This window comes from Vombatus ursinus, unplaced genomic scaffold (genome assembly GCF_900497805.2).
Source record: "Vombatus ursinus unplaced genomic scaffold, bare-nosed wombat genome assembly UNPS02014779.1, whole genome shotgun sequence".
NCBI classification, from domain to species: domain Eukaryota; kingdom Metazoa; phylum Chordata; class Mammalia; order Diprotodontia; family Vombatidae; genus Vombatus; species Vombatus ursinus.
The window spans coordinates 45,843,372-45,869,593 of NW_020954557.1; the positions used below are offsets into that span (position 1 = coordinate 45,843,372).

General features: G+C 39.3%; 1 protein-coding gene across 2 annotated transcripts in view; it reads right to left on the reverse strand.

Moving 5' to 3' along the window:
* Positions 1-18,677: 18,677 nt before the first annotated feature.
* The window catches only part of GORASP2 (golgi reassembly stacking protein 2), a 47,507-nt gene continuing 39,962 nt past the window's right edge, over positions 18,678-26,222 (reverse strand). Inside the window, exons 8-11 of one of the 2 annotated variants that reach the window (XM_027866066.1) lie at positions 24,083-24,169; positions 23,753-23,809; positions 22,673-22,783; positions 18,678-19,744 (exon numbers count right to left, since the gene is read on the reverse strand). In XM_027866066.1, the coding sequence (XP_027721867.1) occupies positions 19,413-19,744; positions 22,673-22,783; positions 23,753-23,809; positions 24,083-24,169 (587 nt within the window). In that variant the 3' untranslated portion in view covers positions 18,678-19,412. The remainder of the gene's footprint in view (positions 19,745-22,672; positions 22,784-23,752; positions 23,810-24,082; positions 24,170-26,222) is intronic. The other variant, XM_027866067.1, reaches the window with a different exon arrangement.

A 26,222-nucleotide genomic window follows, 5' to 3' on the forward strand; every position in this document is an offset into this window, starting at 1 on the left:
ATGTAATGGGAATAGAAAGGAATATACTTTTTTCTCAGTGGTGCATGGCACTTACACAAAAATTGACCATGTACTAGGGCATAAAAACCTTACAATCCAATGCAGAAAGGCAGAAATATTAAATGCATCCTTTTCAGATCGTGATGCAATAAAAATCATATGTAATAAAGGGCCATGGGAAGATAGAATAAAAATTAATTGGAAACTGAATAATGTAATCCTAAAGAATGAGTGGGTCAAACAACAAATCATAGAAACAATCAATAACTTCATCCAAGAGAATAACAATAATGAGACAACATACCAAAACTTAGGTGATGCAGCAAAAGTGGTTCTTAGGGGAAGTTTTATATCTCTAAATGCTTGCATGAATAAAATGGAGAAAGAGGAGATCAATGAATTGGGCATGCAACTAAAAAAGCTAGAAAAAGAACAAATTAAAAACCCGCAATTAAATAACAAATTAGAAATACTGAAAACCAAAGGAGAAATTAAGAAAATTGAAATTAAGAAAAGTATTGAACTAATACATAGAACTAAGAGTTGGTTTTATTAAAAACTAATAAAATAGATAAACCTTTGGTTAATTTTAAAAAAAGAAGAAAACCAAATTACCAGTATCAAAAATGAAAAGGATAGTGGGGCAGCTAGGTGGTGCAGTGGATAGAGCACTGGCCCTGAAATCAGGAGGACCTGAGTTCAAATCCGGCCTAGGCAAGTCACTTAAACCCAATTGCCTGAAAAAAGGGGGGGGCAGCTAGGTGGCGCAGTGAATAGAGCTCTGGCCTTGGAGTCAGGAGGACCTGAGTTCAAATCCAGCCTCTAACACTTAGCATTTACTAGCTGTGTGACCCTGGACAAGTCATTTAACCCTGTCACCTCACCAAAAAGCAAAAAAATAAAACAAAAACAAAAATGAAAAGGGTAAATTCACCACCAATGAAGAAGAAATTAAAACAATAATTAGGAACTATTTTGTCCAACTGTATGCCAAGAAATTGGACAATCTTAGTGAAATGGATGAATATTTACAAAAATAAAAATTGCCTAGATTAACAGAAGAGGAAGTAAAATACTTAAGTAACCCCATCTCAGAAAAATAAATTGAACAAGCCAACAATGAACTCCCTAGGGAAAATCTCTAGGGCCAGAGGGATTTACAAGTGAATTCTATCAAACATTTAAAAAACAATTAATTCCAATACTCTATAGACTATTTGGGAAAATAGGTGAAGAAAGAGTCCTATCAAATTATTTTATGATACAAATATGATGCTGATACCTAAACCAGGAAGAGTCAAAACAAAGAAAATCATAGACCAATTTCCCTAATGAATATAGATGCAAAAATTTTAAATAAAATATTAGCAAAAAGATTACAGTAACTTATCATGAGAATAATATACTATGACCAGGTAGGCTTTATACCAGGAATGCAGGGCTGGTTCAATATTGGGAAAACTATCAGCATAATTGATCATATCAACAACAAAACTAACAGAAACCACATGATTATCTCAATAGACACAGAAAAAGCTTTTGACAAAATACAACACCCATTCCTATTAAAAACACTAGAGAGCATGGGAATAAATGGAGTCTTCCTTAAAATGATAAGTAGCATCTGCCTAAAACCATCAACAAACATTATATATAATGGAGATAAGCTAGAATAATTTCCAGTAAGATCGCGGGTAAAACAAGGATGTCCATTATCACCACTGTTATTCAATATGGTACTAGAAACATTAACTTTAGTAATAAAAGAAAAAAAAGAAATTGAAGGTATTAGAATAGGCAAAGAAGAAACAAAGCTATCACTCTTTGCAGATGATATGATGGTATACTTAGATAATCAAGTAAAAAATTACTTGAAATAATAAACAACTTTAGCAAAGTTGCAGGATATAAAATAAACCCACATAAATCATCAGTATTTCTGTATGTTACTAACAAAGCCCAACAGCAAGAGATAGAGAAATTCCATTTAAAGTTACTGTAGACATTATAAAATATTTAGGAGTCTACCTCCCGAAACAAACCCAGGAACTATATGAACACAATTACAAAATACTTTTCACACAAATAAAGTCAGATCTAAATAATTGGAAAAACATCAGTTGCTCATGGGTAGGCCAAGCTAATACAATAAAAATGACAATTCTACCTAAGTTAATTTACTTATTCAGTGCCATACCAATCAAACTGCCAAAAAATTATTTTATAGAGCTAGAAAAAATAATAACAAGATTTATCTGGGAGAACAACAGGTCCAGAATATCAAGGGAACTAATGAAAAGAAATGCTAGGGAAAGTGGCCTAGCCATATCAGATCTTAAATTGTATTATAAAGCAGCAATCATCAAAACTTCTTGGTACTGGCTAAGAAATAGAGTGGTGGATCAGTGGAATAATACACAAGAGGTGCACGAGGTACCTGAAAGACAGTAGTCAATGACTTTGCCCTAAAAAATCAAGATCTTTCTTTTCTGTGTCTTCGGTAGCCGTAACTACTATACCTACCAAAGCAATTGTTGAATGACATCATGGCAGAGAATGGAGGATGAGACAATATGGTTCAGGGTGGCTCTATCTTTAAGAAGACTCTTGCCAGAGTCTCTGTCTCCCTTCAGTGACCCAAAGAGAGGTTGGTACTGCACATCTTCTCTCTCAAAACTGGAAGTTAGAAGAATCAGAGGACACTGGATCTCGCTTCTCTCCCACTCTTGCCAACTCTGCCACACCCCTCATGCAGATATGGGCATTAATATCCACCAGTGAAGAGAGTCCTGTAGGGATGGACTTTGGGACTTGGGTTATGTTAGGAAGTACTGAAAAAAGAAAGGTTGGGACATTTGGAAAGAGAAAGGAAATTGATCACAATATTGGGGACAAGAAGTCTTCATTTTGTTAGGTTCTGCTATCATTCTAAAATATTTTATATTTAAGGACTGATGGTAAAGAGGTAGAGAGATACAGAGCAGTAGGTAGGACAGAGCTGAAGGCTTTGGCTCAGAGGTTGGCATCTCGTGGGGTGGAGGAGAGGGAGCTCTCTCCCTCTTGTGTAGAGACTGATGCCCTGGCACTTCCAAGGAGACATATCAGGACCCTTCCACTAACTCATGCCCTGATGAGAGGGAAAGCCTCCCAGGAGAGGATGAGAAAGTGGGCTACTCACACAATGGAGGTTAGGGGAAGAAGGAAGCTGTCCCCATGACTATCTCAGTGGATGGACCCTCATTCTCGGAGTTGCTGGCCTTCCAACACTCCTTTCACTTGCTACTTCTCCACTGACTCCTTCTTTCATCTCTGTCCTGCTCAGCTCTAGCTTCCTCTAGTTCCTAAGTGTTCTCTATGTCCCTTTCCATTTTGACCTCTGAAATATTACTCTATTGTTAACAAACTTCCTTTTGATCTACTTCTCTTCTCTCTGATATCTCTTCCATCTTCTAATGCCCACTGCAAAATCTTTTTCCTGAAGATGAAATGGAAGGGGTTTGGTTTGGTTTGTATGCTTAGTGCGGGGCAGAATACCTGGTGCATTTTTGTTTGTTTGTTTTGTTTTTACTTATGATTCCATCAGTGTAAGTAATTCCCTCCCACTTCTTCACCTCCGTGAAGATCTGCATCTTGTCTCCAGCTTATAATCTTAGAAAGTTGCCTGGAAAAACTAAGACTGATTTGCCCAGTGCTCTATTTGCTGTGCCACCTAGCCCCCAGTAGCAGGGATTATAGGCCTGCACCATCACACCCAGCACTGAATCACAGTAATTTCCACCACACCCCACCTCTCTACCAGTTTAACTCTCCCTTTTGAAAAAGAAAATTAAGCAAAAACATTCAAGACAGTGACCATATCTAGCCATATACACAATATTCTGTTCCAATCATCTAGTTGTCTGCCATGAAGAAGGAGGAAGCGCATTTCATTATCTCTTCGGGACTTCCTGTGTTTTTCAATTATAGGATCACAGATTTAGAGCTGCGAGGGGTCTTTAAGATGATCTAGGCCAACACTTTCATTTTACAATTGAGGAAACTGAGGACCAAGGAGCTTCAATGACTTGACCCAGATCACACAGTGAGGGCGTATCAGAGGCAGGATTCAAATCCGGGTCTTGCTGACTTCAAGAAAAGTATTCTCTATCCATTGCACTAGGTGGCAGTATAGTGGATAGAGTGCTGGACTTGGAGGTTGGGAGACCCAAATTCAAATTCTGCCTCAGTCACTTAACCATGTGACCCTGAGTAAGTCACTTAACAACTGTCTGCCTCAGTTTCCTCAACTGTAAAATGGGGATAATAATAGTACTTCACAAGCTTGCTATGAGCATCAAATAAGATAACATATGTAAAGTGCTTTGCAAACCTTAACATGTATATAAATGCCAGCTATTAATAATTATAATAATAATCTATACTCAAAGTTTGACTTATTCTTAATGATCTTTTAATTTTCATCATTGTGCTTATTGTTCTAATGTCACTATATCAGTTTCTACACATCTTCCCATGTTTCTCGGAATTCTTCATGTTTATAACTTCTTGCTGTATGATACTATTCTGTTATACTCAAATACCATAATTTTCTCAGCCTGTGTAAGGGTGGGGTGACTGATGTACTCTCTCCAACCCCATGTGTAGTAAGTGACAAGATGCCTTGTCCATCCATTTCCTAGGCTTTAGACATTGCATGGAAAAATCCTTCAAACTCAAGAGACGATGCACAAGAATCCCGTTCAGGTAGGCCAAGGGAAAATCCATCTGTTTGTCCCAGGTCCATATTCATTTCAGCACTATACCAGTCTTCAGAGACTCTTTTATGTCAGGCCAGCCCCATTGTCCTGTAGCTACTTGAGTTATGATGGTCAAGTCTGTATCCTCAAGGGCACCTTTCTACTAGTTTGGACAAGTGGCTGTCCACCTGGGATAGGAATCAGGATAGTAGTTCCCCTTTTTGCTGTATTTCCCCCCCTAAACTCAGCCATTTGACCGGGGTCATAGAATAATTAGAGTTTATTATTATTAACAATAATAATTATAGCTAGCATTTATATAGATACTATGCACCAGGCGCTATGCTAAGCATTTTACAGATATCTCATTTGATCCTCACAGCAACCCTGATCCCAGGGTTTCTAACCCTAAATTAATTTCAAATTCCTAGGTGCTATTATTATTCCCTATTTAACAGTTGGAGAAACTGAGCCAAATGGAAGTTAAATGTCTTGCCCAAGGTCACACAGCTAGTAAATGTCTGAGGAAGGATATGAACTCAGATCTTCCTGACTCCAGGCCTGGAGCTCTACAGTATCACCTAGCTGCCTACTGTTTACATTTTTTTTTTTGTTGAGGCAATTGGGCTTAAGTGACTTGCCCAGAGTCACACAGCTAAGGAAGTATTATGTGTCTGAGGCCAGATTTGAACTCAGGTCGTTCTGACTCCAGGGCTCTATCCACTGGGCCACCTAGCTGCCCCATACTGTTTACATTTTAAATAGGTTATTCCAGGGTTTTGTTTCTTTATTGTTCATCAACTTTCAAAAGTGGACTCTTTTCAGTTTTCCACTGAGCAGTCTTAACATTATCAGAAGCCCACCAGAAATGTCGTAGTTCCACTGCATGCCCCAGTTCAGTCCAATATTGATTCTTTCTCAGTGGAATTAAGGAACTTCTGTCAAAATCTTCTTAGATTGGGTTTATTTCTCTCTCTTTAACAATGAGTACAGTTTTTAAACACATTGCTATTTGATCTGGAGAAGTTTGCCTCTCATAAGCATCTAGTCAGTAGTAGGGAAAACTTCCTTGGCCTCAGCATCATTTAAGTGTGTTTCCACCAGGAAAAAGTCCTTCTATTAACATTCTGATTAAGTGAACCCCTAAACCTGGTTTCAAACCCAAACCTCATTTGCTATGGAGAGACATCATTTCCATTAATAATGCTTCAAGTGTGTTATATAACACCTACCCCTCAAATGGAAGACTTGAAACCACTTTCCAAAAGTGCACCCTGTAGGCATTCTTTGAGGCATTTTTAAATGTTTAAATGACTCTGGTAATTCCCTGAGTGTCTCCTTAGTGGATGCTTCTGACCTTGCTCCCATATCTACTTTTCTACAGTCCCCCCCAATCCTCTTACTCTCATCTTCATGAAGTTTACAGCATCTTCATTAAACGTTCTACATAAAATAATCCTTTATGAATAACAATCCTCATAAACCAACAATATTTTTCAAATACCATTCTAAAGTCCTCACATTGTTGCTCCATAGTGCCAAGAATTAGCCAAATGCAAAAGAGCAATAATGAATTTGACCAATTTGATCAATTCTTATAGTGCAAATTATAAACAGTAATAATAGTGTCAATCACAGTTACTAACAGATTATAACAACTAGAAAACAGTGTTCTCTTAGACGTAGATCAGAAATAAGAGCAATATAATCAAAATGTTTAAAATTAATAATCCTTAAAACATAATATTTAAACAATATTACAGGAAATCCTGCTTAAAGAAGCCAAGCAAAAGAATTATTTAACAAAGTATTTAAAGTCACAAAGAAAAAAAAATGATCCTAGGTGAGATTCTTAATTTGTGACACCCTTTTACAATAATTAGATCACTTTAAGCCTAGGGGACAATTATTGTCCTTCGTTTGAAGAGGACTAAAATGACATCACTATGTTGGGGGCAAGGTACAGTGCGTCTGACTGTGACCAATTGGACCACCATGAGTGTGGAAGGCTCTACCACAGGTTGGGCACAAATAGTTCATGTGAACATTTGGAGTAGAGATGTCTCTAAATTTGTGCATCTCACATTTCTTTTCAGCTACTGCAGTTCTGTTTTGCTCATAGAGCACAGCACCGCTTTTGATGTGAGCAAACCATGCTGGACGTCCTGTGCCAGTGTCTCCCAAGTCTCACAATTGATTCCAAAGTTCTTCAGAGAGACCTTGAGAGTGTCCTTGTATCGCTTCTTATATGATTACCTCTAAGGTCCACATAGTTCCTTCCTCTTCAGCTTTAGGAAGTTTATTTACAGTTATCAATTAAGTCACAATTTCTCTGAGCCCCTAGGAAAATTTCTAACATTTAGTCAGAAGTTGGGCTCTTTGCCTAAATTTACATTTCTATCTGTTTTTAGTTAACCACTGGCCTCTTTGTGGTTGAGGCAAAATTCAGCTTATTAGAAACATTTATGTAACAAAACACCAGGTTATATTAAAGCGTGGATAAACAGGTACCAGCAAGAGAAGCTGGGGAAAGAGATGACCTTTTCTTAGGACTTCCCCTCAGCCTAGGTCTTCTTTGCAATGCCTGTAGAGCCAGAGACCTTCCTCACTATCCACCTTCCTTCTCTGCAACAGTTCCTTTGTTCCCAAGGGTATGCTGGAATGCCACAGTTGCTCCAACCTCTGAAGTGAATGCAATTCTAACTAGTTTTATAATTTGTAGACAACCTCTAGGGCATGGTCAAGTTTTTTCAGCCTGTCCAAACATGATGCCTATGTAGTCACTTCGGTTTGAAGGACTTTTCCACTTAATGTAAAGTCTATGAGATTAATTTGGAAACTTATAGTTTAAGTGGGTTGGGGGTTCATTTAACTGAGTTACCTCTACCCTTACAAATATACCTTTCTTCCTGCAGCCCCTCCAACATTAACTATTTCCAATTTTTGTCATCTTTGCCTATTTGCAAGGCATGAAGGGAAACCTCAAAGTTGTTTTATTTTGCCTTTCTTTTACTATTAGTGATTTGGAGCGTGTTTTCTTGAGATTCTGGTTGTCTTCTCATCTTGTCCCTTGAAATGACAAAATAACTATTTAGAAAACGCGCAAGTATCACATTTACCACTTTCCTGTCTCATGCTTGTTTGTTATGGAAGCTGTTTAAAATCCCCAACATGGCATTTAGAATGTGCTGAAGGGATAAAAGTAAATTAATGGCAGGGCATAGTGTGCAATTAATTTACAGTGTGATGGCTAAGCAAGGAATTGTATCTAAGCACCAGAGCTCACATGTGATGGGTCTTTGTAGATTTTCAAGGAAGAGGTCATTGATTATTCTAATGAACAACTGTCTTTCATAGGTTAATGCTTCTAGATTATTATTTAATTTTGAGGGGCAAGGGTCCCTTAAATGAAATAGGAGGAATAACAACAAATGAAGTTCTTCCCTTTGGTATAAGATTACACAACATTTCATTGCTGCAAGTGGAAAATATTTCTTTGTTAAAATATCAACTTTCATTTAAAGACAACTTTGTTTACAACCCCAAAACTGCAGTAAAATGATGCCGTAGGATCGAATTTTGAATGTAAGATGTCACCCATTTAGAACTGAAGTTTAAAAAGCAGAGTTGCAAATGACAAAGCTACTTCCTCACAGGATAATCCTTGCATTGCAATGTATGGAAAGAATTGTTGGCCACAAAATGACCTTTTCAGCCCCACCCCATCCCCACCCCCCAAAGGTCATAATCTCTGCCAGGAGCTTTGTCTCTGTTCATGTATGTGTAGAGGAAAGACATATTAATGAGTGTAACCAGGAGACTGGCTGATTAAGACCCAGTCCTTGGAGTACCCCAGGGGGCTCTACCTACTACCAGCCTGCATGGCTCCTGGGGTGAGAGGGGGAGTTCTGTTTCTGGAAATCTGGCAGGATGTATGATGGAGGAACCCTGCTCCTCAGTTCAGGGCAAGAGCTGTTATTCTACGCTTGTGTCTTGTTGATTTACTGGGTAAAGAAAAGGCTTCTGATTGGCTGTTGCACTGGAAATGAATGTGCATAAAAAAGATACTAACTGAAGTTCCTTTTTTTCTGGTGGTGATGGGGGCTTTATGATTTTGGTTGGAGAAAGAGAGGTAGTAGTATTGGCTGACTCAGTACTATGGCCAACATGAAGGCATGAGTGTTTGCGTGACTGTTTTCTGTCTCTGTAGTGTTTCTTTCCTTTCTGCTCTTAGGTGAATGAGTGTTGGAGCTAAAAATAGACTAGATTACACTTTGTGAGCATGAAAAAAAGGGGGTGTGTGGGGAGGAAACAAGCATTTAAGCACCTACTGTGTGCCAGGCACTGTGCTAAGTGCTTTACAAATATTATCTCAAAATAATAACCCTGGGAGGTAGGTGCTATTATCATCTCCATTTTACAGCTGAGAAAACAGAGGCAGACAGAAAGTCTGGGCTCACTCAGCTAGTAGGTGTCTGAGGCCAGATTTAAACTCAGATCTTCCTGACTCCAGGCTCCACTCCCTCCACTTTGCCACCTACCTGACAATTAGAACTGGAATCCGGGCCAGAACCTGTCACCAGCTGAGCTAGGTGAGATGCCAGTGCAACCCCAGGAATGACCTGAAGGATATAGCTCTGCAGTGAACTGATCAGGCAGCCGAGATACCGTAGGCAAGGAAGCAACTCATCCATCAGCTGCCATATTCCCAAGGGAACTTGGTGGGGGGAAAGCTTTGTAACAACCACTCTAAGTTTGAGCCCACTATCCCTAAAAACCTAGCTGGCAAACTTAGTAATAAGTTTCTCTCCCATTAGGGAGAATGGTCCTTGTAGAATAGACCCCTATTCAAAGTCTTTCCAGCTTGGCAGAATTTTCCGAAACTTGGGCTCTATGGGTATCTAGTCTTTGTGAATACATATCACGATAATGCTTCAGATTAAGACTTTAGTTAAATACCAACTTTTATTTTTTTCAAAAGTATTATTTGTTTTTGTTTTTCATCTATACCACAATCCATTTCCCTATATATAACCCCACCTCTATTAAATCTTCCCTTGTAATAAAAAGTTAAACAATATGATGGTATATATAACCTTTTCCACCTATAATCCCCCACCTCTCTCCTGAAAAAGGGAATGTGCTTTATCATCTGTTCTCTAAGGCCAAGATTGGTCATTATATAACTCTAATTAATATAAGAGTTCAGCTTCCTTTCAGTATTCTTTTCATTTATATTACTGTAGTTATTACCATTCGGTAACATTCTTCTACTTCTTCATTCCTATCACTTCATACAAATCTTCCCATATTTCTCTGAATTCTTTATATGTGTCACATTTTACTGTACAATAATATTAAATTATATTTGTAAACTATAATTTGTACAGCTATTTCCCAATAAATGGGCACCCACTTATTTCCAGTTGTTTTGTTTTTTTGCCACCATTAAAAGTGCTGCTATGAACAGAGCCTTTTTTCCCCTCTATCTTTGACTTCTTTAGGGTATAGAGTAGGTCCCAATTAGTGCAAGTAAAGAATCCCCTGAAGGGGTCACATAATTCAAATTCACATAGCATATTCCATTGGGCTGCAACAAATGACCACATTCTACGCAATTATAACTTCAAGTAGTGCAAATTTGAATATGTACAATCATGTTAAGGGAATTCTTTATTCACATGAATTTGGACCTAGCTGCATGCCCAGTGGTAGGATCTTTGGACCAAAGGATTTGATCAGGTTTCTGACTTTTTTCATATAATTCCAATAGCTTTTACCAACTGGTTGGACCAGTCCATAGCTCCACTAATAGTGTCACTGTATGCCTGTCTTCCTACAGACCTTCTGTCTTCTGTCATAAAGACTTTTTAAAAATTAACCCATGAAACAGGTTTGCTTAGCAATAGGCAGTTTCATATTTAAACTACTAATAGCTCACTTTCAGAATGTGTTGACCTTTTTTAGTCTTGAAACATCACTGATAGCTTTTTACATTTCAGCAAAGGCAGCAAATGGCTCAGTTTGGAACAGTCTTATCTATCAGCAAATATTTTGTGGGTGGGCCATATCAACTATATAGGGAGATGTGTAAATATCCAAACAGGCTTCAGAGGGCTGGTAGGTTGTCTAAGTGCCACTATTCCCTCTAACAGGAGGAAAAGGATTCTATTTTCTGAGTTAAATCTGCTTGCTGTGGGTAGCACCATTTGGTCCATCTCTGTCCACTGAAAAATCAATAAACTTCCGTAAACTAAGGAAAATCATCCCTTCCAAGTGAAGGATCAACTTGTTCTTCAATTTTAGCATAAATGCTTCTGAATAGGGTCACTCTTCAGTCTTGACTGGTTCAAAACTAGCAGAGAACCAGGCGATTCTCACTCTGATCCTCAGATTCTCCACAGGGGCTGGGAGTCATTATGAGTCAAGGTTTTGTTTTTAGTTCAAAGGGACATTTTTAGAACTCAGAAACATGATTGAAAACTTGATGGATGGTTCATTTGATAATGTTACTAGAAAAGATGATGTGAAATAATAATGAATTATTACAGACAGACAGGTGGTATGGTAGATAGTGTGCTGGACCTATAGTCAGGAAGATCTGAGTTCAAATCCAGTCTCTGGCATTTATTTATTACCTGTGTGACCTTGGGCAAGTCATTTAACTTCCTCATCTATAAAATGAGGAAAACAATAGCAACCATCTCTCAAGGTTGTTGTGAGGAAGGATAAAATGAGATATTTGTAAAAGTATCTGCAAACTTTAAATCACTATATAATTGCTAGTTTGGTTTGGTTTAAGGCTGACCTGTACAACTAGGCAGTAGGTAGGGGCCAAAATTAAAACAGGCTAAACTTCTTTGGGCTGCAGATGGATTTTTATGGCTCACTTTCCAAGTAAAGTGATGATTAAACTATTTTGCAAATAAACCATATAAAAAAGGGAAATTTCAATTAATATCAAGTAATTGCACTTATTACTTAAGATTTTTATTTATCATGAAATCCCATTAATGTTAAAAAGTTACTTTGCTAAGCGGTACACGTTTCAATACATTTTTCAGGTTTTCTTACTATTTACATTTAGTTAATGAGATGCATTATACTTCTTGTCAGCAATCAGTTTATTGTACCCTGGAATCATATTTCAAATCTATTTCTTTAGAAATCTGAAAACTAACCTTAGTAGCCGCCTCATTTTCTGAGTTTACTTTCTTGAAAAACCATTGTTCCCCACTGAGATTTTTCAACAATTTGGACACTTTATTTTGTTTTTCATTGGTATCTGATTTGCTGAAGTCAGGATGTTTTGATCTGAAATGGCGACGAAGACTGTATTCCTTCAGAATGGCTATTACTTCTTGACAAACAAGGCACAATATTTTGCCTCTTGGGTAAGTAAAAAGTATCTATTTGTCCACTCTGGATTAAACACTCTATGTTCTGATTCCATCTTCCATTCCTTTTTATCACCCACTTTACAAAGTCACCCCCAAAACTTTAATGTTAGAACCAAAAAATCTCCACAGCAATTGCTCACATACAAAGAAGTACAAAACTGAGTGTCTGATCTTGGAGAGAGCGCCGGACACTCATGTAACTTGGAAGGCGGCTGCGCAGTGAGGGAGGGGCAGAAGCCCTTACGTTTGCTGCTCATCACATAGTGGGCATCAGCTGTGTTGGCGTGTGGCTGCACTCACTTTGTCCCTGTTCAATGACAGTAATGACCGAAAACACAGTGAAAAGATACTCCTCTTGCTCCTCTCAGACGAGAGACTGACTGATGATGGTTGGTTGCCATGGGTCATGTGACAAACAGGAGAGAGAGTGGGCAGTGACAACTCACCTGCCAAATTACATGATTGGCACAATAGTGACTAGTGGAAGGTGGGCTAAGCGGGGTATGGACAAAACACTTGTTACAGCTTTACTTTCTTTTACATCTTCTACATTTTCTTGGGTTGTCCAAAATCCTTTGGCAGGCCATATGCTGTGCAGGCCTGATTTAAGGAATTTCTTCCCTCCTTTCCTAAGCCGAGGTAATTGGTTATGTCAACAGAGATAGGGCTCCATGAGTTAACTCTCTGTAGCTCCCTTAAATCTAGAGGATTGACTACTTTCCTCATGCATTTGTTCTGCTCACATCCTGTCATGGTTCATGTTTACCCCATGAAATGGTGAATTAGTGTCCTCTGACTTCTAATTTAACTCAAGTAGTGTATGTGTTGGAGTGTACTTGTTGAATAGCCTAGGAGTTCATTTATTTGACTGGGACAACTGTCAACTGATGGCAGAGAAAAAGCCAAAGGACTTAATTTTTAGTTTGCTTTTATAGCCCGAGGCAAGGCCTCCATCCACTTTGCATGTGGGTCTCCAGAATAGCTATCCCATGTTCAGGGTATTTCATGGGTCCATATTCAACCCCTACCAAAGCTCACAAGCCCCCACCAATGTATTTACTTTTTCTCTAGTCTGAGGACAGAATTCAAAGCAAAAGCATTAAATGGAATAGGATTCTATCAAAACTAGCAATAGAACATTTGCCCTATAAGACTGGACACGCGGTCACACAGACACATCGTCAGTAGGAAGTGGACACAAAAAGGGATGATGTGTTAGGGATATATAAGAAACTGGTGTATTCAAAGCAAATACATATAGGGAACACTTAAGGTTCGGTGCACCCATGGAGGGGCAACTCATGCTTATGTTGCTGTAAACCAGTGGTGTCAAAGTCAAAAAGAAACAGGGGCCACTAACCTGTACATAGAGATTCCCACAGGTGCCTACTGACTTAGAAAACGGGACTTGTATGTCCTGTTTATAAAACATCTATGCCTTATTGTATTTTTGTTTGTTTTGTTAGTATTTATTTCCCAATTACATTTTAATCTGGTCCAGGCCTCACTTGGGAGTACCATAGACTTCACAGGGCAGTGTGTTTGACACCTTTGCTGTAAATAATTTTAGCTTCGATAGGGTTTTGGTTTTTACTATACTGCCTGTTTTCATGGTTTCTGTAAGCATTAATCTCCTTGTCTTTAAAATGGAGAAAGTATTGCACATACTACCTATTTCACAGGTTGTTAAGAGGTAAGTGCTTTTTAAAACCTGTAAAAATGTAAATTATTTTCACATAAGCATTAGATAAGGAAACTGAGACAGCTCAATTGGAGATGGGAGTGCTCAGGTTCTGAGGTGATAAGTTGGGGAACTTTTTTCTCCTGTGGGTACATGTACAGACACACAGCAGCCTAGCCCTACTCTGGCCCCAGGCACGCATTTGCCCAAAGGGCTGGGGCACTGCTGAATTCCTCTGAAGCCATTCAGATTTTGCCTATTCCCTCTCACCAAGAATGGCCAAGTGTACCCTGACGGTCACTTCTGAGAAGCTGGTTTTGAGGCAACATGGAGGCTGCCAAACGAGAGAATCCACCGGGGTCCCCAGAACTGCTCTCTGGAGGGTGCACCTAAGTTACCCTTGCTCTGAAGAGGCTGTTATGGTGAGCAGGAAGTTTGTTCTAATCGCTGGCCTCCTTGTCCAGCCTGGTCCTAAAGAGGGCCCCTTCTGTGACGTATCAGACAAGATGTCATCTGGTCTTTTGAGGACCTCCTCTAGGACAGAATTCACTGCCTCCTCAAGGACAACTACTGTACCTTGCAGGTCACTTCTATTGTTGGGGAATTTTCCCTTATCCCAAACCTAAATCTCTCCCTAGGACCTTCCACTCTTTGCTCCAGGTTCTGTCTTGTGAGGCTATGCAGAACACACCTTTTCCTCATGACATCTCAATTATTTGAAGACAGTTATTACACCTCTTTTGGTGTACTAGAAAAAAAGACTGAATTCAGTCAGAAGCCCTGGCTCTGCCCCTTAAGCAAATCACTTTCCTGGGGCTGTTTTTTCATCTGCAAAGTGGGGGTGGTGGGGGATCAAGACTTGCCCCACTTTCATCACAGGGTGGTTTGTGGGGCAAGCACCTTGTACTTTCTCTGTAATGTGAATGATAAACCTGGAGCCCCGGAACCAGTTATAGGGCACACAAAACTCTAACTGTGATTGGGGTGGGGGGTAGAGTAAATTCTGCTGGCAGTTATCCTCACCTGTCTGCCTGCTCCTCGTGCAGGGCACCTAGGTGAGCCAAATACACATGAAAAGACTTTTCTGGGAAGCAAGAGAGAGCTATGGCAGCTGCCTCTTGGCCGTGCCAGAGATGAATACAGAATGAGTTAAGGTGTGTGTCGGCTCCTATCTTTGGCAGAAATAAAAGCTCAGAGGTGCTCCTGGACCTGCCACTGTGGTTTGACCTGATCTGAGCTTGTCCGTGTCTGCGATCTGCTGCCTCCTCTCTGCTGATTACTGCAACTTCATCCACTAGCATGAGTAATTATAAATGCATTGACAGGGCTTGGGAGGAAAGGAACTGGTCATGCTGACTGTGGGTTGGTAGTGGACACTCATGTCGGAAAAGACACTGTTCAGCACCACCTAGTGGACAGAGATACAAGTGCAGATAATCAGACCCAGTCCGATCAGCGCAGGGATACCCACACTTAAAAATTTTGTCTCTTCCCTCCTCCCCTTTCCCTTCCTCCTCATGCCCCCCAATAAGTCAGGGGACAACTCTGAAAGTGAAATATTTCTCTGTGCCAGGCAAGGCAGGGGTGGCAGCTGAAAATCATACTGAATTTTTAACTGGTACCTGTGTTCAAATAATCAAATGACAGAGGCCTTGATTTTCGGTCCGAAGACCTTGGTTCAAATCTCTGCTCCACAGGTCACTACCAGATGGTGTTACTACATCATTGCACTGGGCCTGTGTTCTCATCTGTAAAATGAGAGGGTTGGACCAGATAACTTCTGAGGGCCCTTCATGCTCTCTAACCCTAAGACCCCATGACTTCCCAAGCAGTCGTCCTAGAATTGAACTGAACTTGGAGGTTGCCCCGATTTTCAAACTGGTCCTTGGTGGTCCCCGATTTGAAACGCCTCTGTAAGTAGCTTAATCAATGTGTACAGTGTCTGGCCAGGCACTTGGGAAATGAAGTCTTCAACTGCTGAAGTCCTCCTTTATTCTGCCCAGGATGGGAGCTTTCCCAAGCAGTATGCCAGCTGTGAGAAGTTTGATAATGGAGTGTTTGTGCCATACAGACAATGTCAGAGCAGAAGCAGTTGCCTATGAAGAAAATGACAGGTTGTACAGAATTCTAATTTACATTTTTACTTACCTATTGTTCACACTGTTAAGATAATTGACTATAGAAGGAATTAAAACTGTTAAATCAAACATCCTAAATACGAGAGACTAATAAAGCAAAGGGGGTAGGCCCACTGCTTAGTTTCCTAGGTCAAAGGCAAAAAAAGGGGACTCTACCATGGGCATTTTATTTAATCGCACATCATTACTTGCGTGACACTTTGACAAGACAGTTTCTAGAGCCCAGTGCCCGGGGCAGTCTTAATGACTCCCTTTGGAGCAGGATAATCCCATTAATTGGTACTCAGTCGATTGGAATCTATAACCTCCTGGGGCTTTTGCTGAAGTCTCAGTCTGGGCTACTGAAGTTGAAAAAGTAAATATACAACTGTTCACCAAGACCATTAGTTGCATAATTGCCTTACTGAATACCCAAGTTGAGAATCAGGGTAATTTAATCACCCCTTTAGTAGGAAAAGAGCCTACCTGCTAGTTTTGAGTGAAGTAGGTTTAATCAAAAGGAAAGGTGAGCATTTGGTCAGTCAAATAAGAAAGCTGGAGTCCAGAGATCCTCCCCTTTTGGAGAAGGTCCACATAGCTTGCCCTAAGGAAGCGAGACATCTCAAGCCAACACATGAATTTAAAATACAGTTTCTTTCCCATGACACTGACTAGCAAGGGAATAAAGTGAATGCCCATTCCCCCCATCCCCCCCCTTCTACGCACTCTGCAGAATTCAGCTCAAAGCCTTCACAAAGCTTTCCCTGACTTAGCACAAGGAGTCTAGGACTTATTTTCCATATTGTTTATTTGGGACTTAGCACGTTGCCTTTCTGGGGCAGTTAGCTGGCACTGTGGTTAGAGCACTGGGCCTGGAGTCAGGAATAATCCTCTTCCTAAATTCAAATCTGGCCTCAGGTACTTACTAGCTGTACGACTCTGGGCATGTCACTTAACCCTGCTTGCCTCAGTTTCCTCATGTGTAAAATTAGCTGGAGAAAGAAATGGCAAATGACTCCCTATCTTTGCCAAGAAAACCCCAAATGGGGTCATGAAGAGTCAGACATGAATGAAATAGATTGAACAACACATTGACTTATATTGTTAATGTCTCAGAGTTGAAAAGAGCACAGGAGTTGGACTGGATCTGAGTCTTGTCTGTTGACTCCTTTACCTTTTTAAGCCATACAGTCCTCACCTGAAAAAAAAGGTTGGACAAGAACATTTCAAAGGTTCCTTCTAATTCCAAATCCTATCAACTTCTCTCCAACTGAACTGCCGCCTCCTTGAGGGCAGGGATCTCTCCATCCTGGCATATGGCCTTAAACGTAATAGACACTTAAATATCTATTGCCTGCTGTCCACTGAAATGATGAATCAATGGGAGGCAGGTCTATTCCTGAATTCTAAGTTAGCGTTTCACATGCAGAAAACAGCTACTATGACAATATTACAACTTCTTGGTCTTCAGAGCGCACGAGGATACACTGGCAAAGCTGTTTAGCAGAATATAAACTTCTGGAGGTCACTTCCATTTTTTTTTTTTTTTTGCCTTGGTAGCGGTTCAGTGTCTTACACAAAGCAGGTGATAATCATCTTGTTGGTTGATTAACAACCATTTGTTTAATTAGTAAGGGATGAGTGTACAGTTTAAGACTAAATATATGTTAAGAAAAGATTAGAAGAAAATGAGAATTCTTGTAAAGCCATCACAAGGTCAAGGTCACAATGAGCATCTTCCTTCCCGTCATTAGTTTCTGTGGGCTGCTGGAGTGATGATTTAAATGGCAGTACCAAATGCTAAACTGCTTCTGCTAGAAGGCACACAGTGGAACAGACATCTCTGTGGCCCAGTGACTCTGCTACTTCACCTCCACTTTATAAATAAAGCACTAAACTCCAGATTAACTGCTTTCCAGCAAAAGTGTTTGAAAAGAGTAGAAGAAATGGCTATTCAAAGGAATTCCATGGTAAACACTTTCATAGGTGAAAGGGGGCATTCCCTAAATGTGTCTATTTCTTAAGCCAAAATTTCTCATATCAGGTTTGCCTGGACTGATGAACATCTTATTTTAGAAAGTACTAACAACTTTCACATGGAATCACAGATTCTCAGAGATGGAAGGGCCTGCTATATTATCCAATTAATGGCCTTTACTTGAACACCTGAAGTAAAGGGAAGCTCAATTTTTTTCCTGTGATGAGCCAACAAAAAAGTCTAACTTCCAAATGTATAGAAGACTTTTATTTCCTCTTATGCCTTTGTTTTAATGTATCATCCAAACAGAGGCCTACTGGCCTGAAGGAAATAATTCTACATCAAAGTGGAAGAAGCAACTATAAGCCAAGGTTTGAAACACTGTATAAACCTAATGCCAGAAAATGAAATGTCCTAACAGGTCACAAATGCTAGAAGTCTGCCTCAACCCTGTAAACTGCCATGGGTAGAAGATATAATTCTTCTAAGCTTTTTGGCTGAAAAGGCCCTGTTTTGAGATATATCCAAGTCACTTAGCACAGCATACCATGCAGCAAGAGAGATGGGGATTTGCTTCTTCAGCACAAGAACTGTCTTTTATCAATGCCTATTAAACAGAGTTTACATTTTTCAAGAATTCATCCCCTGGCTACAACCCCTGGCCACCCTGAAAACCCCAAAGAATAGGCAAAAATCTCAATAAGATGTGAGACCTTCAAAGACACACACAGCAATGACTGATATTGGAATGTAACACACAGGAAGAAAAGTAAAATTACAGTGATTTATTGCTGCTGTATCTGTTTTCCCAGTATAGCTATTATTTTACAAGTAGCCACAAAGTGCCACCTTCTGGTTTAAAACTATGCAACATCTCCTTTCAAATGCCATTTTACAGCGGACTCATCAAGCAACACAGCTGCAGTTACAAAATGTGGAGTAATTTTACGAGCTCAAAACAAAGATCTGTGTATAGGCTGAATAAAAATATGCTCAATTAACAGTGCACATTCTGTAACTTTTAACAAACATCTTTAGTTGGAAGATCTTTTGCAAATGTTAAAATAGATGTGACTCACAAAAATCAAAAGTAGAACCTCTTTTTTTTCCCCCATGTGTGAGATGGTTTGCATTCCTGCAAACTGTTTACAAAGTACAAGAAACATTGCAGGTAAAGGTTATGCATAAAAGGTTCCATTTTCTTACAGAAGGAGCTGGCAGAAGGCCCAGCAGGCTACAGTCCTAGCCTCTCCAAGGGTGGCAGTGGGAGCCTGTGTTACCCTTAAAATACAAGCACTTTCTGGTGTCCCTTATCCCCCCACCCCAACTTTGCAGTATAGAAAGCCTATATCTTCCTGTTTATCTTTACCCTTAGAATTATTTACAGGATTCCTACAGATACAGTACAAACTAGTATGAAATTAATGATAGTTTGCATTTCCAAACACGCTCCTGTGGCTAAATAAATATACCAAGCCAATCCCAAGGAATGGTTTTAAGTTAAGGTGACGCTGAAGCACTTGTATCTGTTACGGTAGAAACTGGCTTTTCGCTGGTTGGGATGGGTTCATTTGCTGTGTCTTCAACAGTAGTTGCAGCCTTTGAAGTGGGGGGAGGAGCATCTGAGGGAAGCAGAGAGGTTTGTTCTGCTCTTGTAGTGGAGGCTGGATCAGAAGGTAGGCTCCCTACTGGAGGAAGGGAGGACAGCAGCTCAGGCGTTGTCGAAGAAACCTCCGGGACCAAAGGGAACGAGGGAAGAAATTCTGATGGCATGGACAGCGGTGTGATTCCAGACAGGTTTAAGGGAGGCAAGGAAGGAAAAGGTGGCAAACCTGGAAGGAAAAAAATAAAAACTAATCCACAGAGGGCTTATGGCAAGTCTCAAATAAATTTAATAACGATAGACTGAGGTACAAGACTCCAAGAAAGACCAGTTTATTAACAGTAACATGTATAACTGTTAACAAAGTGGGTCAAACTGGCAACCTCAGTAAAGCCAGTGACCCCAGTGAAAAGGAGGGGACCCTGTTTACTGACACACAACAAACAAGGAGTACCGGTAGACATGGAGAAAAACTGATAGTTTGTAGGGTAGTGGCAAGAACATTAAGACTGGCTGTATGAAGAAAGGCGGTCTGGCATTCACGTGCAGCTCATCACCTCCCCTCCGATTATGAGACCCATCTTCGTCTTGTCATCTTTGCTAGGGGTTCAGAACTACAAGACTTGCTGTCTGTCCCCTTGGCACCGATTAAAAACTTCTCCTGATTACATACGACATAGGCAAGGACAGAGATATATCTTTTGGGGGTGGTACCAAGTTAACTTAAAGATAACACAAAGATGTCCAAAGTATCCTAAGGAAGTATCCTAAGGGCTAATGCTATGAGAGATAACAACTGTTCTTTTAATTACAACTTTAAACTAAGAGGGAAAGCTAAGTTCCTGAGCAAGTCAAGGACATAGAATGGGGACTTGGGTACATACAGAATCAATTATAATATGAAATCAACACAATACAGAATCAATTACAAAGTAGAATTATTTTGAATTTCCCACCATCACAAAACAAGAAAATTTGCAGGTCATTAAGGAAACAGGGCCAACATAATCCACAGCCCTTGTCTATCTTTAGCTAAATACCATGGATGATGATGATGATGATGCCTAGGAACTTATTCCTCCAATAAGCCCAGGACTCTTCCTCATGTGTGCCTCGCCAATAGGACAGGAAGAAGGAAACAAAAAACTCAAACCTTAGCCAGTTATTCAAACACAGTAATCAAACATAGGCATTTAAGTTAACACTCAATTGAGGCTGAGAGGTAGGTTACATTCACTTATGGAAGAGGTCACTCCAGAGTCCGAGACCACAGAAGCTGCCAGTATTATGGCCCAGTAGTAAATATTTCAATATTTCAAAGACCCATGACATCACAGAGGTGGGTTCAGCTTCCATCAACAAAGATCACAAACCCTCTACCCCATGGCAGATGGTCTTTGTGAGCTGCTGTGGCCAAAAAATTCTCCTAATTATGTGGTGGTCTGACCCTATGACCTTAGCCAGGCTGGCCTTGGGATGGGTGGTCTTTCCTACCTGATGCTCAGTGAAGTCTTAGGTTGTTTTTAAACCCCGGTGGCAGATCTGAGAGGGAGAATCTGTCTCTTTATCATCTTGGCAATGAAAAGTTCCATTTTCTCTTGTGGCTGGTATGAATTTCATTCCCCCCTCAAGCCAAGAATTTACCTCCCAGTCTATGGGAGCCATTTTCCATATGTCAGGGGTTCTGTGCGGAGGATACTACCTGGCACTGGTATGTCACATAACAACACTAATTAGAATATGGTGAAAAATTCAAAATGTCAGAAACATTTAAGCAACATAACTAGATTTTAAAGTTATTACAATTGTTATTATAAAAGTTAAAGTCATTACAACTGAAGTACAAAAATGGTAGTCATAATTTTTTAAAGTTTTACCAACACATAACCAAAATCACATGATCAGTTTGAAACTCAGGTAATTTGGTTACTCCTTGAGACAGACAATAAGTAGGATGAAGAAGTATAGAAATGTGCCCCATCTGAATGGGTTATAGATGGTTCTCAAAAATGCAACGATGCTGATGATGGTGAACATTTTCAATATTTACATCCTGAAGCAAAGAACTGTAATTCTATCAGAATTTTCATTCCAAATAAACAGAAGCATCATAGGAACATAGGCCTTGGAGCTGGAAAAGACCTTAATCTACCTACTTCCTTTTCTCCATTCTAAAGATAAGGAAACTGAGACCCAGATCAGTTACTAAATTCTTACAAACTTTTAAACGGTAATAACTTAGGCTGTAGGTATAATAGAAGTAATCTGTAAACAGAATTTAACAAGTAAATTTATGACAATAAACCATTCAACTGCATAAACATTTTATTTTATTTCAGAACCCCTGACAAATGAAAAATGGTTTTTATTTACCAGGAGATAAACTATTGGCTAGCAGGACTGAAATCCACACCATCCATAAGAGAAAACTGACTTACTCTCAAATTTACCACTTAAGTTACTGACCTGTAAAAAGCACAAAAGGATTTTACTTAATATCACGTAAATTCTTCTGAATCATCCCATAAGCAGAAATTAAATTTAAGGATATTTATGTTAAGTTAAAAAGAAAGGCATATTTTGTGATTAAAAAGCACAGGAAAGTAAATCACGTGTTACATATCTGCTACTCTCAATTATCCACATCTAAAGTAAGCTTAAGTGCTGGAATCTAGACTATACTTTAAAAAGAAACCATTATTCATTTGCTGGCAGAAAAAGTTTCTGTAGGTAGTTAATTAACTTCCACTAGGCTAGCCAGGAACCTCTTATTGTAATTTACTGGCATAAACATCATACCCCCATTTCTTGTGCCTAAAATAGCCACTTAGTAGCAGTGCCTGAGGTAGAAGAAGCATTAAGAAAAAAGATAGGATACATTTGCTTGCAGATCAAGGGAAGGTATTTTTCCTATACTCTTTCTCTCCCATGGTTGGGATTGGGGAAGGATGGGAAGAGAAGCCCCTTGAGGTTTGCAGGTCTGAGGAAAACTGCTGAATAGTTTAATTTGATAGCCTGTTCTAACACAGCTGAAATAGTTTGAAATGATTTGCTTTCAAGGAAAAACTAAGATGGAGGACCTTGACTATTTCTTGGCTCAAGAGATTTTGGGGGGAAAGGTGTTTCTAAAATTATTCAATACAGATTCAGTACATACCAGGATTCATAACTTCTGGTAATCCAGCTCCTGGAATTAACTGTGGTGCAGGTAGGTTGAGATTGGAGAGATTTGCTAGGTTGGGCAATCCTGCCGGCAAAGGCACCAGACCTGAAGGAAGAACCCCCCAAAATAAAGCAAGTCATTTTACCTGCAACAAGCTACACATCACAATAAAAGTTATCAGGAGTTTATTACAAGTTCTCCACAGAAGAGCATAACAGTGATGTCTCATTGTGGTGCAGGAGTGATTCTAGATTTTTAAAAGTTGTATGGATGCCTTTAAAAAAACATCATTGCTAATTCCCAATGATTCTGCCCCCATCCAAAAGGAGAACCCTCCCTCGTTAAACAAAAAACAAAACCAAATCCACAAACAAAATCTAACCCACAGTGGCCATGTCTGACCATGGACGCCTCCCTACATTTATATTCTCCTAACTATCTTGACTAGATGGGGAAAAGCATTATTTCCCTGTCAGTTCTCTGAAGTCACAATTAGTGACCCCGGGCTCCTGAAAGTTGCTGTCAAAACAAAGTAAAAAGCTCTGACAGACTCTAGCGTACTGGTGCACTAAGTAAGATCCCTGTGATAGGTATTTCTATTTCCTGAGGACTAATTAGCCTAGCTATGTACAGAGAGGCTCATCACCAGGAGGGCATGTGACTGGGCCCTGTTATAATGAGAAATTTGGAAGAACTCAAACGTCCAAAAATAGGGGTGGGAAAGTGCTTAAGCAAATTACAGCAGATTAGCATGACAAAAATAACAGGAATGTGGACTCTTGGTAGGTGGTGACATTATATGACATTTTAAAGGATCAGAACACTGAGAACTGAAATCTGTTAACAAGGATTATCATACATCTGTAACAGAACTAATCTGTATCCATGGATTACCACTATGTGAATAAATATAAATGCATAATGATTTTAGAATGGATATCCACTCCAAATTATCCAAATTAATGGATAATTTGGAGTGCCATAATTAAGTTTCATGCTCATTAGGGTTTTGTTTTTGTTTTGCTTTTTGGTAAAAATCTGCTTAAATTCATGTGAAAAAAAAAAAAGAATTACCATTCTTACTGTAGTAAATGTTCTTTATCCTTTTCTTTATTGATTCACATTGAGTGGCTTAATGGAAAGAACATGAGGTCAGGGATCAAGAAACCCAGGTTCCAATCCTTAATTTGCTAACCAGCCATGTGCTCTAACCTTTTTGCACCTGTTAATATCAACTGTAAAACAGGGTTAATAACTGTTCTGTTTCTACCACAAGACTTGAGGATAAAGTGAGATAAAAAGACATGAAAAGAAAAAATACCCTGCATTGTTATAAAATATCAGTTACTACTATTCTATAACAAAAATGTTGCTCCCCAAAATATATTGTGCTTTTAAAATTACCTGGTAATGTAGCTGCTGGGTTAACTGGTGGCACTGAACTGATGGACTGGTTAACTTTTGGTGGCAATAATGGTACTGTTGGTACACCTAAATACACCAAGGACACATTTTTATTTCAAATAAATTTGTTTAACCAATAAAATCAATGTGCTATAATACTTTATGCCTTCTGGATTTTTTTTTTTGCCTTTTTGATGAGGTAATCTGGGTCAAGTGACTTGTCCAAGATCACACAGCTAGTAAGTGTCATGTGTCTGAGGTCAAATTTGAACTCTGGTCCTCCTGGACCAGATAAGCTGGAGCTTATCCACTGCACCACCTAGCTGCTCCTGCCTCCTAGATTTTTTCAAGGTATAGCTTTTGTAAATCAAAATCTGTCTGAAAAACAGGCAGGCACTGGATAACAGACTGTGTACCTGTACATACTTAGGAAGGAGGAAAAGTAACAAATTCATTGATCTGCAAATATTGTTGGAAAAATAAACTATCAAAATGGCTATGAAAAAAATCAAAGTTAAAAATTGCTGGAGATACCAAAGAATTTTTGTTTACATGTATTCCACTTACTATGCCACCATATCAGAAATTAAAATCGATCATTTTTATTAATTCATTATAAAATAATAATAAACCCAATACATGTTAATATAAATGACAGGTTTTTATGAAAAGTAACTTTTCTAAAACAAAAACAAAAATTCATATTTAAGCAAGTCTCTTTAATGTCTGGCTTAATAGAAGACAGTTGTATTCTCATATCTGCTTCTGTGTTCAATATTATTTTGGTTGAAGTATATACTATGAAGAAAAACTAGCCTCATACAGATATGTAGTGGAAAAGGGAAGAGTGTTTTAATGGGCAACTAACATCTTAGCATTATTATAAACATGGTCTTGAACTCCTGAAAAGGTTCTGGGGATTCCCAGAGGCTTGTGGACCACACTTCATGAATGGCTGTCTTAAAACTTGGTCTTAAGGGACTGTATTTGTGCAATTCATTCTGCAATGTATAACATTCCCGCATAAAGAAATACACTATAACTGACTTATTTTTTTTTAAAGAGGAACAAAAGTACAAGACTACAAGATTTCTGTTTGTTGATGAGAAAAAAGCATTTGATTCAATGGAGCAAAACACAGTTTTACAGATTTTCTCCTCATATCTGTACTTTTTTATTTCAGAGGCCTCTTTTTTGTTGAAAGACGCTTCTCTTTTGAAAAAGTCGATGATTAGGCTAAGATCTGCAGGGCATATCATTTTAGGATGCAGCTGGAGTTCCCTGGCTTTTCAGGAATACACCATTCCATTCCCCTATGCAAACTGTCAGAGCTAAAGAATAAATCTGGATTATTTGAATTTCCCATTCTTGATGTCTGAAAGTCGTTCTACTGATCTCTTGCAAAATTTGTCATGATTGAAATCACTCAATTTAACAACTACGTAGCTTGGAGTTTGAAGCATGAATTTGGGTGTTTCTTTCTGGTGGCATTCTGTAGATTCTCCCAAATGATGCTTTGTTGTCTGTATTCTGAATTTACCAGTTCTGGGCGGTTTCCATGTATCATTTTTTACATTATGGTATCCTGGTTTTCCTGGTAGACTTATGTTTCTTAAGTTACATCTGCACTCCTGTCTTCTAGGTCAGTCATTCTGACTTGCATAGAATACATTTGATTCTTTTAACATTATTGCATCAATTTTTCCTAATCTGTAAACTGACTTTTAAAATCCTTTATTGAGCTATTCAGGGGGCGGAACCAAGATGGTGGAGTGAAAGCAGTGACTCGCTTGAGCTCTCCCCCAAACCCCTCCAAATACCCGTAAAAAAATGGCTCTAAACAAATTCTAAAGCAGCAGAACCCACAAAAAGACAGAGTGAAACAAATTTCCAGACCAAGACAACCTGGATGGTTGATCACAAACATATATTGCGCCAGGTAGGGAGAGGAGCTTAGTTTGGTGTGGCCGCGCAGGCCTCAGAGGACTGAATCGCAGGCAGCTGTGGCGGTTTCCAGACCTCTCAACCCACGAATGCCAAAGACAACTTAGAAGGTCAGTGGGAAAAGTGTGTTTCTGTGGTGAGAGGGTGAGAGAGAGAGAGAGAGAGAGAGAGAGAGAGAGAGAGAGAGAGAGAGAGA